This window comes from Parus major, chromosome 2 (genome assembly GCF_001522545.3).
Source record: "Parus major isolate Abel chromosome 2, Parus_major1.1, whole genome shotgun sequence".
Taxonomy (NCBI): domain Eukaryota; kingdom Metazoa; phylum Chordata; class Aves; order Passeriformes; family Paridae; genus Parus; species Parus major.
Genome location: NC_031769.1, coordinates 27,844,819 through 27,858,673, shown reverse-complemented (window position 1 = coordinate 27,858,673; position 13,855 = coordinate 27,844,819). Strand labels below are relative to the sequence as shown.

At 34.4% G+C, this 13,855-nt stretch overlaps 1 protein-coding gene across 7 annotated transcripts in view; it reads left to right on the top strand.

Moving 5' to 3' along the window:
- DGKB (diacylglycerol kinase beta) overlaps positions 1–13,855 on the top strand; it is a 331,618-nt gene that overhangs the window by 305,845 nt on the left and 11,918 nt on the right. For all 7 annotated transcript variants that reach the window (XM_015619344.2, XM_019005780.1, XM_015619347.1 and 4 more), the window contains 2 exons: positions 11,384–11,504; positions 13,181–13,241. In XM_015619344.2, the coding sequence (XP_015474830.1) occupies positions 11,384–11,504; positions 13,181–13,241 (182 nt within the window). The remainder of the gene's footprint in view (positions 1–11,383; positions 11,505–13,180; positions 13,242–13,855) is intronic.

The following is a 13,855-nucleotide window of genomic DNA, read 5'->3' as shown; positions in this document are numbered from 1 at the left end:
TTCAAATTTTGTTGGTGTCATGGTAATGATGAATGGGCCATTGACTTCCACCTGAACTAATATTACCACTGGTAGCTTTTATAGGTTTTCAGTTTTTAACAACAATTGATTCCTGAAATCTTTGCCTAATTAAGAAATAAAAGATTGAGCCTGAGCCACTTAATACAGTAGGTCATGGTCTCAATGGACTCTGTTGGAATTTCAAATATTTCAAGGATTATTAGATCTGGACTTTAATGAATACATCACAAGTAACTAGTTTTTCATTTCCTACCAATCATTTCAATCTACTGTCTCATTTGTTCATTTTAAGTCTTCTACCAAGTATTATCAATATTTCTATGAATCGGGTATGTCACTTGAAATAAAAATTTTCATACTATTTTGAGGATTGGCTTTAAAAGGTGACTTTACATGAAAATCTGGAATTTCCCAGAAGAATGGACATCAAGATGTGAAGTTGCAATCCAGCTTTAGTATTTTAGAGAGGAAAAGATTTTTCTTCAGGCATTTTTTGATAAACTTTGAATAGTTTAAAGATACAGTTTTTCCTTTAATGGTTATTTCTTTCCTGGGGAAAAATGCTCATTTTCCTCAACCATACATTTGGAAATTACTAGTGACTCTGGTGTTATGCTTCTATGAAAAGCAAGACCAAAATTAAAAAAAAAAAAAAAAAAGAAAAATCTGTGGCTAAGATCCAGAAACTGGAGGACTGAAACCTGTCTTTTGCTAAGCTAGAATCTAAAGCCAGATGTATAATACAAATACTCTAGTGGAATATGGAAGGGAAAAAAGAGATAATCTCATATGTACAGATGCTAACAGTCAGAATCACTCAAGCTGTACTGAAATGTCCTTTGCACCTGGCACTGGAGGTGCTACCCATGCCAGTTCAGTTCCCCAACACAGATGTTCTTGTTGAACCACTTCTTATATGTAACATTTAGGTTTCTGTTTAGCTCGGCATAGCACACATAAATACTGTACTCCAAAGGCCACCCATTTATTAGTGCACCTGCACCTTCTGCTCTCTTTAATTCCCTCAGTATATTGCATTTCCCTTGTGCTGCTGATCCTAGTGCAAAGTAATGTTATGGAAAAGAAACTGAAGATAACATCACAATGCATGAATTATAATAATGTGTGATTGCTTTTGAAAAATACTTTTCATCGTATTATACATGTAAGGCTGACTTTTCAGATGCTGGAAATATGTAAATGTGAACTTGCTTGCTGTACACAACCTTATTTATATTGCTTTATAATTAGTATTCTGAAAGCATGTACCATACAGTAGTTACCATAGCAATAGGTCTGTATAAACAGAGCACCTAACAGTCACGCTTGAAACATGCATGTGGTAATTTGGATATTAATTTGGATATTAATTTGGATATTTGGATATTATTATTCATGTTCAAATGGTTTGCTGGGCAGACACCATTAAGGTCCTTTAAAAATTTGTTCTCAGAGACAATGCTGATCTCCTTATCTAATTCTCATGTACTTTCTCTTATCCTTCATCATGCAGAGAAAAAGTAAGAGTGAAAAAAGACAATCGATGAGAATGATTTTGTTAGTTTTATAGGTCTTCTGTTTTGCATTATAGTCCTTGAAAATAGATTTTTCTTACCATGTCTAATCCCTCTAAAGAGAAATTCAGTAAGGCTCCACATTTCAGGGTAACTTTTCAGCACAGGATTGTGGGAGGAGTTAGCTCTGGGTGAGGACCTGTGTATTTCTCAGATATGTGAAACATCATGTGTGGTGCTACAACTGAATAGTGTGTGCTCAAACCATTTTTTAGGGAAACATTGTGGCTTTCCTTTTGTGGCAGAATAAAGTAAAAAAAAAAAAAAAAGTAAAATAAAATTGTAACCAAATCCAAATTTGCTTATAAGTAGCATTTTCTTCTTCAGAATGAAATAAAAGTTTATTTTTTTTTCTGTGAGATACTGTTCAGGATCACTAAAAATAACTTGTGTCATGCTTCTGTGATACTTGTGGCTGATTTTGGTCTTTTTGTCCTTGAGAAAAAATTTGGAACTCTTCTGATCATGGTTATGGAAACACCTTTTTCTTTCTATGTGGGTTGTAAATAACTGTTGAGAAAAGATATTGAAAAATAGCTTTTTGTCAGTCATTAATACTTAAAATATTTAAAGGTACAATAAGAAATTTATTTTTGCTTTCTTTTTGCTCCTTTGAATTGTCATTCCAGGTAAAGCACATCAAAGACATTTTCTTGCAGCACTGTTAGAGGTAACTTTCCCATTTGCTTTCTCCAATAGCAGGTTTCAGTGTATCCCAAATATGTCTTCTTGTAAACCAATAGTAGTATAAAAAATACTGGATATTTAGCAATGTGTGGAGTTCAGATAGGAAAAAAAATAATGGCAATTCTCTGTATGTAACTATATTAGCTAGCAGAGACTAGATCCTACAATGACAACTAATAAGAACAGAACAAATGCAAGGAAATGCCCTGGGAAAATCTGCTCACATACTTGCAGCTTTGTCCTGGAGCTGTCAGGAAAACTTGTTGCCCATCATAGAATAAGTAGAGGGTGTATCACTTCTTCAGGCCTTAAGATCTGCAAAGAAGCCAATACACAGTAATTCTGAGCAGTAGATTTACCAGAACTCCTAAGCTGTCCAAGTGTGCTAACTTGTCTCCCTAAATTTGTCTTGGTGGCAAGAGAGAAAAATATGCTTCTCCAGAAAACCAGACCTCTTAAAACTCTTTCTCTAAATCCTTGTCAGGAGAAAACTAAGCCTTTCTTCAATTCTCCATATATAACTTCTTGACACCACTAGAGTTCCTCTCAAGATACCATCCTCTCATCTGCTTCTTCTGTTACTCCTTTGTTAGGCTTGTCAGCCCATTGGAAATGTCCTGGAGATCCTAGGACACCTTGGACAGCACCAAATACATTTAGTTCAGTGGGAAACTAAATCAGGGCTTCTTTAGCTTTGTAGACTGCAGGAAGTTTAGGAAGATTGTGATTGACAAAAGTGTTACAAATGCCTGCCCCAAGCTTCAGTGGGTTCAACTTCAATTGTCCGATGCTCCTTCTGTACAAAGAGAGGGTCTGAACAGTGTTACTGAAACTGCAATCCGAATTGCAGTCTTTATTTAATTAAAATAAATCAATTACTGAGAGAGGGCCAAGAAACTTAGGAGGCAAACCCACCATCAAAAAGTTGGAGTCTCTCACAGACTATATTGATGCCTTCACTGCTCTTATTTCCTTCCTCTTAGTACCTATCCAAACAACCACCTTGGATATCTTTACCGTGTTGAAGGCTCTTCCCCAGGTGCAGTCGAGATATGTAACTTTAAATGCTTTAAAGCAGGCATTTTACCCTAACATTAATGATGAGACAGCTCGTTGATATTCAGAATACTTTCCTGAGTTAGGTTCTTGGTTAATAAGTAATGCTGTTTGTCAAACTGGTATCCACTCTGCATAGTGTGATCTCCAAACATCATGGAATACTGTTGTGGTAGTATGGTATAGGAAGAAAATGGAATTGGTTTTCATTAAGAGCAAGAGAAATGAAGATCATCTTTGGGGCTTTCTGAACTCCTGGACCAAAGTCACTACCACCTTAATCAAAAGGAGTTTTAATACTCACTTAAATAGACTGAACATTTCTTTGTGGCAGATGACTTAAAAACCCTTTGGTGGATAAATATATAAAAGTGGATAAATATAGGGATAATGCTGTTAACATTACTGCCCTGCAGAAATGGAACATTTATCCCCTCTTAGTGCTAGTTCTCCTAGAAGTGTACAAATCAAGGCTGGTTTTCATTGATCAGATTTCTACATTTCCATAAATATTACTGTGTTTTTCTTTTCTAGTCTGTGGCATTTTTATAGGCTAATCAAATATCCAATATTACCAGGAGCCATTTAAAGTGAATGCCAGAACTACTAAGGAGTAATTTGAGAATTAGATCTATTTTTGTTAGTTGAAATTATCTTGACTTGCTCATATTGTGTCTTACCTGATGCTCAGCAATATGATAGTACCAATACAGATAGGAAGATATCGGGTTTGAAGTTCTTAAATATCTGTTAAAAGTGGTGAGCTGTCCAAGCACATTAAAATTCCATTTTCCCCATACAAGTGTTTGCTGCAGATGACCCCCACTGATCTTAAATATATTTCTGTATCTGTAACTGAATAGAGGTTTTCCGTACAGCGTGTTCTAATGGTACTCTGGCCTTTAGCCAACAAGGCACTGAATAAGGCTATTTTTAAAATACAGAAACTGGGAACAGCTGCAGCAATCAAATTTGATAAAAACAGAGAGGAACTTTGCTGCTTTTTTTTTTTTTTTTTTTTTTATGGTTTGTCCAAGTTTAGACTCCTTTCATAGAACAGCTTTTGTTCTCTTGGATGAAGGGGGTATAAGAGTAACACAGTGAAATCCTTTTGAACAAATAACTTTTAAAAGAATACAGATTAAAATAATGGGGAGCTTTTTGGTGCAGTAGCATGTTCAGTGCAATTGTACTTTAAACTACTAAAAAAATAAATCCATTAAAAAAAGAATACATTTTTTCTGCCAACCTTTACCATAAAAGACTTATACATAATGATCTCCCAAACTGGAAGATGAGATCCCTTGTTTCAAATTTTTAACATTTGAACACTGGTATTTGGGAGAAGTTTCTGAGTGGAAGTGATTTTATTTGAATGCTATGGGGTGGGTTGTTTTTGGGTTTAGGTTGTTGGGGTTTCTTTCCTTCTTTAACCATTAATGAGAAGAGTTTCTATGAAGAACTCTTCTCTCCTTCCCCCTACTAAGCTGGGGGAAAAAAAAGTTCACATAAGGAAAAGTTTTACAAAGGCCTTCTGTGCATGTTAAAAGGTTTCATAAAATGTTTAATTATAGGGACTGATTCTTCCTTGTTTGTCCTTCTGGTTTTTGGGGAAAAAGTCGTTATTCTGTGATTAATGAGAATTGGGAGATGATTGTGTACACAGAAAAAAATCCATTACACAGCAGTGTAATGTGTCTGTTAAATGATTCCATCTGAGGATACAGCCTCTGTGCTAGGCTGATGCAAGATAAGATACTGGGTGAAATTTGAGTTCCACTGAAATCAGTAAGAATTATGCCACTAAATTCAGCAGAGAGAGGATTTTATTGATTGCATTTATTTTAAGTGACAAAACTAGCACTTTTGCATCTTATCCCATTATCCCATTAGGGCTATGAAGTACACCATCAATTCTGATGGTGGAGCAAAATTCTACTGAATTTCTCACATATGCTTAAATATAGGTAATATATATCATTTGTGCATGTCCACAGAGGTATAAAATGTGTTTGCATTTTTGTGTGGTTTTATGTACATAAAATATCTGCCTAATTTATTATCACCATATCTGAGTGTCTCTTCAGGGTGAGAATTAGACAAGTAATATATCTTCCTTCACATTAAGAGGAAGGTTTAGCTTGTTTTGTTTTGTTTTAATACTAGGAAAACAAAATACGAAGACAAGACTAAAAGCTAGAGAATCAATACTGGCATGAAATAGATGTATAGATCCACCTGAGATTTTAATTTCACAAGCAAACTCAGGAACACAAAATACTCAAAACTGGCTTGCATACCATAGTTATAGGACTTGATATATATCCTTGAAGTCAGCATTAGGTAGGAGAACAGACTTTTGATAACAGAATATTAAAATTCAGGATTTGCTGATTTATTTCCTGTCTCTGCTCCAAACTTCTCTTGTGATCTTGCCCAGGTCAGTTTTGAAAATTCTTGTGCTTAACTATGTGATGGAAATAATATTATGACTCTTGTGGATGTACACACAATATATCCAGCTGAATATGAGAAGAAGTATTTTCTAGGACCTAAAAATGTCTGTGTACAATTTTCACTTTGTAAAATGGACATAATATTATTTTTCCCCAATGTTTTGTCTGTTTTATTTGTCTATAAATTCTTGGATAGGAGAGCTGTCTTTTGTGTATGTCTGCAAATCAGTTACAAAACAGAGCATTGACATCACCTGGGCCTTGAGATATAACTCTGATACAAACAATTATAAATGTTGAGGCAAATGTTACTCCAGGTAGCTTCTCTAATGGAAGACATAACAAAACCCAGGATGTACAGATTGCACAGAATTTACTGGTTTTTTATAAACAGGAATTTAGAAAGAGGTGTTCATTTGAAATCAGGAAAATATTATGACAGTAAACACATTTCTAGCATTTTTTTTAAAAAGTCCCTATCACTGCATATGGAAGCAACCTCACATTCCTGCATAATGGGTAACTGGAGATTTAATACATGCTGTGTTCTAGGAAGATACTGAAGCATTCATGTGGTGCAGAGCACTGAGCTTGGGAGTTTTTCAAGGATCCTCTGGCATCATACCAGCTTTCAAATTCTTATCCAGTATTTTAACTGGAACCAAAAATTTCCAGGATGATGATTACTAGGGTTTGATTACATTTAGTAAGCTATGGAGCCCCTTCTCTTCGAAGACAAACTGCTGCCAGAGACAGATTTACCACTGACCAACAGTGTTTTTATGCAAATGTGCCTGAGTGAGTGCAGTAACCCCAAGTTATAATAGAGTCATTCAATCTCTTGCCAGGACAGCAATATTTATATATTGCAAAGATAAATTGGATATCAAAACCAGTTCCATTACAGAGGGAAAGTTCTCTATGTAAATCAGTTTTTCTAATCATGCCATGTTTCTTCCCACCCACCCCCTACCCCATTTTGTTTTCCTTTATCTTCATAGATGAATTCCAAATGTCTTTTTCTCTTGTGTGTTCACCCTGAATATCGAAGCATTCAGCTAATGCCAAGATAACAGATAACGTAAACTCATTACAAAACTTTAAAGTCTCTGAGTGTGTTTCTTCATGCCTTGGGAAGGGCTATAAAGGGCTTATAGTCACATACAATGTTTTGTCTGCCACTTGGCAAGTTTCTGTTTGAACTTCTCTTCTTCTGCTGCCTTATGGGAAGAAATGGGCAGTCAGCTCCCTAGTGACTTTATCTCCCCATCAGGAATGAGTGCAAGGGGTCAGATGCCCCTCTGCATGCTAGTCATCGTCTGCTGACAGCAGTGCTCCCCTGGGAGAGCTGGCTTTGTTTTCCAACAGGGCTAATATGAGGAGACACGTGAAGTACTTTGGTTTGTGGAAGAGACGGGGGAGACATGGGGCTGTGAAAACATTCCCACACACTCTAATGGCTCATTCACATAGAAAACAAGTGAGAGCCTTCAGCTCTTTCACAGAGCTCAGAGTGGAGCAAACGGACTGGGGAACCCCAAGGCACCGGTCGGAAAACACTTTCCTAATGGACCAATACCCAGATATTCTCTGTGATCACTTACCTATGAGACCCCGGCTCTTCTTTAGGCAACTAAATAAACTGGTTAGAAAGAAATGCTCAATATCTAATAGCTGCTTTTGTTCACTCTTAGCTGTGAAATTCTTCTTGAAAATCTAACCTTTAGTTTCCTAAACTTTATAAAACTAGCTATAATAGGTGAAGCATGCATTGAAGAATTTTATCATTGCAATCATCAATTACTTCTCTGTAGAATAAAATCTGTAGGATACAGAAGAAACACAAGAAAAAAATAGCTCCCTAAAAAGAGAAACATATTTTGCTTTACAGTTGGTGAAGACACAGATACACAATTTTAGAATATAATCAGAGGATCGAAAAGAGTGACTTTCACAATGAGGTCTCAAACACAAAAGGGATACCTGTCATAGAAAAGTCCACACTATAAACTGTTTTAAGTGAAAAATGATGTTTCGTGAGCAGCAGCATTCATTATTCTCCACTACAGTTTATAAGATGTATAAGAAGTCAACAGGAATAGTGATATTAGATCAACCCACAAGTTTATGTAGCTTGATATCTGACCTCTAACACCAACCTGTATTAGAAATAAAGCCTAAGATAGCAAACTTACAGTGATTCTTTTCTGCTAAGATATCCTACCCAATATGTATCATTTTTGATTTAAGTAATTTCAGTCTAGTGTGGCCTCATGGCGTAACAAAATATTATGTAAGCAGGATTTCCTGCTTTTTAATAAGTACTGTGAAACTCCTTGGCTCTTGCATTTGAGAAATACTGAATTACATTACTGTCTTCACCTACTCCATTGCACTTATTTTCTCATCTTTCCTCCATTCATCTCCTTACTTCCTGAAGGCTACCAGTCTAATTTATTTTCATTCAGAAGTTGCTTCATATTTGTTACCACATTTGTTCATCTGTCATTTCCAGTTATTTTTCCTCCTCTACATTGCTGAGTGAGCTGGAACTACAAATTCCCTACTTTATGGATGTACCAATTGCAATATTTGATGATCATAAATTGAGCATTGGGCTGATATTTTCATAGAACTCCCCACAGTAACTCCAAAATGTTCATTCCAGCATGACATTGTCAATTGTAGTCCAGCAAAATAAGCATATTCACATGGAGACACATAGACCATATTTATTTCCAAATGTTATGTTATATATATATATATGTGTGTGTGTGTGTATATGTATATGTATATCGTGAGAGCTCTTTCTCCTCATGGACATTGTTACATATATTAAACTTTCAGCCTTCATAAAGCCCCATTACTCAGTACTGTAAAATTCCTAAGCTTTTTTTTTTGGGGGGGGTTTTGTTTCTCCTTTGTTGAGTCTTCAGTACTCACAGTCTACTTCTGTTTGCAGATTATTTTGGGATATATGGTGAGCAGTACAGAGGCCTGCACCAATCTTTCTGAAAAATCAGTGATAAACTTCCACCAGAATGAAGAATGACTTACCCTTTCCAACCTTTTAATTTAATAGATCAGGTCTCCTTTAACAGAGCTTACTTAGTCTCTTTTAAAGTCTTTGGAGGACACCTTTCACAAAGAAATATCATCCTGTTGTTGATGTCTTGACCCTTTATATTCAGCCAGTGTACCTTTAGCCATGTAACATCATTGAAGAGTGGGACTAAAATAGGCACACTCCCTTTTCCACTTTTCACTTGAGTTCTTATCAAAGTCAATATATCTCAAGGATTTGTTGAAATGGATATGACTATGCAAAAGCATCAAGTCAAATATATCAGCAAGGGCAGGAGTGTGAACTAATGCAGTCAATAATTGCATGTTACATTTGCTTTAGTTTTTACTGCTTCTGAAGGAAAGTTATGTCTAATTTAAGCTTGATTCTAAAAATATTCATATTTGGCCTAAAATAACTCCACTTTGGGAATGTGCCACTGCAAATGGGAAGTTTTTGAAAGGGTTTCACTTTTTTGGTAGATGAGAGTATTGTTCCATCTTCCAGTGTTTAATATACCACATTTTTTGAGAAGTGTGGCATAGATCAAAGGGCAAGATTTGGCTCTTAATTACCTGCTGCTACTGGCAGTAATCTCACAACTGTTGAAAAATTATGGATCAATTATATATCCCTGAAAATGTCACTGTTCTGAATATTGCACATATTGCCTGAGCTGTATGAAATAAAAATCTGTTCTTAATTATTCTTCCATTTAAAAAGTTATAATTTTCTAATAGCCCAGTGATTAGGAATTTGATGTTTTCTTTGGCTAAACATTTTATTGACTTGGTACATCTATGAAGTTCTATGTGCTATTATAATATATAAATTTTTGAAAATGAGTAGTGCTTTCCCAGTTAAGTCTCTACCAACTACATGGCTACCAACAAAAGCAGCATTTATTTAAATCTCACTTAAGTGTTAGTTACTTATGGGAAGCATTTTAAGAAAAAAAAATGCAATGGAAAGCCAGATATAAAGAATTGGGTTTACGTGTTTTACATAGATGTGAGCTATAAAATTGTATAGTTAGACTTCATCATTTTAATCTTTTGACCATCTTATTGTTTTCCCTTAATGGGCAAGAATTTTGGGGTTTTTTAATTATTAATATTATATGGAACTGATTTTGCTGTGATGAGAAAATGAATAAACCAGAAAATATTAAGAAAGCATAAGAAAAATGAAGACTTTGGATAGTATCAGATTTTCTGCTGGAAGCAGAATAATCCAGATCATAAATCCTATTTGCTTTTAATATTTTTTTCCCTCACTGCAGTACATCTTTCAGTTAATTACCTTCATTGAAAGCTAAAAAAAGTGAACAGAAAAGACTCCCATTGAAAATTTAGAATAGCCTCATAGATATGATTGTTAGCATGAAATTTTACCTTCATTACAGGTTGAGGGGTTTAAAATGTACAGAGTAATGTGGTCTCTTTTCTTTGGTTTTTTTTTTCAGTGTGATGGTAGACTAACATTTGAGCTCAGTGCTTTGCTTCACTGAATAATGTACCTTTTGGAAACATTGATGTTAACAACCAATTTATAAAATACACATATTATACAGCTAGAAAAGAAATGTTTCTCTTTCTTGTCCATTTGATCTTGGCAACATGTATTTACACAGGAGAATATAAAACATTTCATGCAAAACACTCTCGTTGATTCTGGATAATATTTCATTACCTTGCTTGGTTGCTTCTCAAAGCAGACTGCTTATTACTGTTTAGGTTTCTGTTTGCACCTGAAATTCTAGACAGAATTTTCCCTTACTCCTTGAAGTCAAGTAAACTAATATTTATTTAAATATTTTGTGAAATTTAATGCCCAATTAGTTTAGTCAAAAAGAAGTCTGAAGCAAAAAATATATAACTGAGTGCAAACAAGCATGACAATTTTGGAAGGCTAGGTGGATAGTTAAGGTGTTTTTCTTCCTTTTTGCATTGCATCTGTGTAGTAATTAAAACACTGATCCAATTAAAAAAAAATAACCTCTCATAACAGTAGTGCATGCACATAAAAGCTGAATTAGAGTTGTACACATTGTCTGGAAAGTATAGAAGAGGATCCAGTAAGGTCTGGAGCACTGATCTTTACAGATTTAAAATCTGATCTTTACAGATTCTGCAGATTTTACATATCTGTTGAAAAAATAAAAACCTTAGATTTCTGCATGTAAATATCTCATTCTTTGTGTGTCAGGTAACCAAAATTAAGGAATCTCTTCCATTTTCTCATACAATGAAATTATTTCTTTAGTCTTCGTGTATTAAAATAAGTCATGGATATAATTATTCTATTTCAGAATAATTTTCAGAATAATTTTAGTAAAATTGTGTGACAGCAGGGCCCAGCTGTGTTCAAGTTAAAGCTGTAATTCTCCTTGGTAATAATCAATTTTTTCAGTTCTGTTCTCCACATATTATCAGCTTGTCTTCTGATGGTTCTTGTTGGTCAAAACGACTGCTTTCAAAAGCTGCTGAGACAAAATGTGGATTTTTTTTTTTTAACTTTTTCAGATCTAAGTGACCAGCTTATGGAAGTGGTTGGTCTGGAAGGAGCCATGGAGATGGGACAGATATACACAGGTCTGAAAAGTGCTGGAAGACGCCTTGCCCAGTGCTCATCTGTTGTCATCAGGTAACAGCAGCTTTAATTTACACTGCACTGTTGTTATTATTTCTTGTGAAAATATCATTTTTTTATATGAAATGAAGTTATTCCATCCATATTCTATGCCCATACATCTTTCTTTCTTTAAATGTGTCAAAACCTAAAAAGAGGGTGTTTACATTTAATCTTCATATGTTGTATTCAAGTGCTGTTTTGTCCTGTGAAGAAGTATTGTCAAGCATTTGTAGCAGAAGGAATAAGGCATGAACATCTTGGGGTTTATTGTTGTCATACACTCCATGCAATTTCAAGCCAAAAGTAATTTAGCATTACTTTGTCACATTTTAACCCATTTATAATGCATGCCACACCAGGGAATAGTAGCGTGTAATTAGTAATTGTAAAGCACTTTTTGATCTGTGGAAGTCAAAGTGCTCTGGTTTTAATTTATTTGTTATGTACTGAATTCTGACAAGCCACTATTATTAAATCTGTTGGTATGTGTGAGCCGATGATGGTGGAGTACTCTAATTTCATTGTCTTTTATCATTTCTAAGATAAGGATGTTCACAACAGAGCAAACTTGGATTAGAACACAAGGAAAAAGTAATTATTCTATGGATTAAATAAGGACTGAAAAAGAATTGACTCTCTCTCTTTTTCAGTGAGGAATTCCTCAGGAAGAATTTTCCAAAATTTATTAATCCCATAAAACTCTAGAATTATAAGCCTGAAACAGAAGAGCAACAATAAAAAAATAAGTAGGAACCCTTCCCAAACTATAAAGTCAGAGCTCATTAAACATTCTTCCCTTCCTCCATTTATGGCTGTAGGTGACAGTGGATAATTCCATGAAATGTTAGTTGTTTTCAAAAAGTGTCCAAACCAGAATTTCCATTGACCAGCATGAATCACTGATTTTTTCCACTAGATTATTTCCATTAGATTTATCCACTTCGCGTTATTTCTCACGGTCTCATATGCAAACTATTATGATGCAGCAATACAGGATTGGAAAACAACAAAAATGTGGTACATTTTTTTTCTTCCTGTTCTCATTTTCCTATGTTTTTCTTAATGTGGCATCCAGAACTAGAGAGGGAATATTGTCTGTATCTTTCTGTTGACATCAGTGCCCCTTTGCTCACAATTCAAATATATAACACGGTATGTTAAACATTCTGAATATAGTGCAAACTTCAGTCTCTGTGAGTGTTCTGTCTAACTCACAGTAATAAACAGTGATTCTAATAAGTGGTGATGATAGACCTAAAATTTATTTCTTGTTTCCTTTATAGTAGTATAATATATATACTATATACTAGTACAATCTAAATTATAAAAAAAATTGCACAAATTTGTTTGCCTTTTCTGTGAATAAGGTTTGTTCCTGAAGTTATTTTGTCATTCATTTATTATTTCACAAATTACATTCTCTTCTTCCACTGAAAGAGCAGTGTATTACTACTAGCAAGATACATGAATATTTGCCATGTTTTTGCTTTGTGTGTTGAAAATCAGACTAAGCCTTCTAAGTTGACTGTGTTATATTTGTAAGCATATTGAGTCATACTGGAAATGTCATAGGAGTTTAGGGGTAAATCAGGGTTATATGTATGCCATCACATATATGCCTATTTAACAAATACATTTATCAATTTTTCTAGTTTCTTTTCCTTATATTATGAAATTTGTACCTTTAGGACCAGCAAGTCTCTGCCTATGCAGATAGATGGAGAGCCTTGGATGCAAACTCCTTGCACGGTAACTGCAACTGATTATTTTTCATTCTCTTCTTTTTTAATGATAGAAATATTTCTCTATTGTTTAGAAGACAACTGTTTTCATCAGTATTAACTAAATTTACTTAAATAACATCTTCACAAACTGTTTTTATATACTTCAGTACCTCCTTTATTTTTAATTTATCATTCCACATTCAAACACAGGTTAGAATGGAATAAAAAGACATCTATTTCAGAAGTTTGGAAAATACTTGAAGAGTGCAGTCTCAGTATCCCTTTACCCAATATGATTATTTATTTATGATGATGTATCATATTTAGAGTCTCTATTACTGAGGAAAATTTAGTCACTGTTTTGATGCTAAAATGTATAAAGTAGCTAATATTAGTTTTAAAAATTTAGGAAGATTTTCTATTTTGTTTCTGAGAATCTATATCAACAAAGTTTTAATTAGAGCTGTAATCCTAACTGTACTGATTGAATTATATAATAGGACTAATATATATTTTTTTTTAAGTCCTTACAGTTTAAGGGGTAAATAAAGGAAATTAATTAGTTTGTCGTTTCAGTACCCACACATATGAAGTGAGGGCAGGGAAACATCTATCTGCATAGGTTAGGATAACCTAGAA